This window comes from Echinops telfairi, unplaced genomic scaffold, assembly GCF_000313985.2.
Source record: "Echinops telfairi isolate 266 unplaced genomic scaffold, ASM31398v2 ScPeMD7_2;HRSCAF=8, whole genome shotgun sequence".
NCBI classification, from domain to species: Eukaryota; Metazoa; Chordata; class Mammalia; order Afrosoricida; family Tenrecidae; genus Echinops; species Echinops telfairi.
The window spans coordinates 12,153,837-12,155,376 of NW_022103898.1; the positions used below are offsets into that span (position 1 = coordinate 12,153,837).

Consider the following 1,540-nt stretch of genomic DNA (forward strand, 5'->3'; position numbering starts at 1 on the left):
AATGGTCAGAGGTTTGTTATGTTGCTTCTTAACACAGTTCACGGCCCTTTCCCAGCTCCATGGTACAGAGGAGAAAACAGAGGCATCACGTGATATGTGCCAGACACTGTTTCTAAGCGGTTTCCCTACATGACAGGCCCAGCAGGTGTTCCACAATCCCATCTTACAGATGTGGACACTGTGGCCGGGAGAGTGTTTGGGTTAGCCAGTGGTGGAAGCCAGCTGCCACCCAGTCGAGCACTCTGGCATTCGGGTTCATGGAGGGCCATCCTACTTATAACACTCAGGATGGCCTGTGGGTATAGGTGGCTGGGGACCCACTCATCTGCGGGACACCAGACAAGTGAGGGCTAATGGCTAGGGGAGTGGGGAGAGATAGAGGGGGTCTCCACCGTCCACCCCCTGCCCGTGGCTCAGCTCTTCCCAGAGTTCTGCACTGCTTCGGGAAGGGATGGATCCCCTCCCTGGCTCTCCCTCCCAAAGGAGGAAGCCAAGGATCAGAGAGGTCAGGCCTCCTGCCCAAGGACACACGTGCTGGAGAAGGACGGAAGCGGTGGGCTAACTCTGCGGGGGCCCTTAGAGGGCGGATCCCAGTCTCACCACCTGGAAAGGGAGGCTCAGGCCTCCCCAGCCACTCACAGCGGGCGTCTGTCTGTCTGTCTGTCTGTCTGTCTGCCTGTGTCTCAGCAGCGCCGCCGCGATGCCGCACTTCCTGGATTGGTTCGTGCCGGTCTACCTGGTCACCTCCGTGCTCATCCTGGTGGGCTTCGGCGCCTGCATCTACTACTTCGAGCCCGGCCTGCAGGAAGCGCACAAGTGGCGCATGCAGCGCCCGCTGGTGGACCGCGACCTCCGCAAGACGCTGATGGTGCGAGACAACCTGGCCTTCGGCGGCCCGGAGGTCTGAGCCCGCGCCCAGGGCACCTCGGGTTGGCCACCTGCGCAGCCTGGAGACACTGCGCGCAGAGGGAGGACGCCCCCCTGGTGCTACATGGCAGCCCACCTTGGGGAGCGCAGGGTGCTCTGGCTGGGGAGAGACGGGGCCCCTGGCACCATGAGGTTCGGTCCCGGGTTACAGCCGCTGCCGTGGGCGCTCCGTGTCCATCCCGCACCTGCTCTGGAGACAAACCCCCCACTCCCACCACACGCCACTCCCAGTGCCTTTGGGCTGTCTCCCCACAGTCCGGGGTTCCGGTTACACTCAGCCCCCTACCCTGCCCAGCCCTACAGTGCCACGTGGCTGGCCCCAAGGAAAGGGTGAGGCACCTGTCCTGTTCATCCCAGCCCCGCTTGCTGGCGGCAGTTTAGAACTGGCCAGGGGCTGGGGGTGGAGGGTGCAGGAGAGCAGTCCCTGTGGGAAGGAGAGGGGTGTGGACACAGACAGCGAGGGGAGAAGCTGTGTGGGAGAGAGACTGGGGTTCCCGGCAGGTCATCACTTGGTGGTAGGGGTGAGCTCTCTGGGTGGTGAGGGGGCCATCGCAGCTGTTCCCATCCCCATCCCCCTGCCCCTGCCCCAAGGCTGAGGTCGCTGGCAGGAGTC

The 1,540-nt window shown here is 63.4% G+C and overlaps 1 protein-coding gene across 1 annotated transcript; it reads left to right on the forward strand.

Annotated features, from left to right (window-relative positions):
- The first annotated feature begins 692 nt into the window (after positions 1 to 692).
- On the forward strand, positions 693 to 1,534 carry SMIM45 (small integral membrane protein 45). The gene has a single exon (XM_045293106.1). The coding sequence runs from the start codon at positions 701 to 703 to the stop codon at positions 905 to 907; it is 207 nt and encodes a 68-aa protein (XP_045149041.1). The 5' UTR covers positions 693 to 700; the 3' UTR covers positions 908 to 1,534.
- The last annotated feature ends 6 nt before the right edge of the window (positions 1,535 to 1,540 follow it).

Excerpts from the sequence above, each read along its gene's own strand:
- SMIM45 (XM_045293106.1), top strand. The coding sequence starts at position 701 with ATGCCGCACTTCCTGGATTGGTTCGTGCCGGTCTACCTGGTCACCTCC.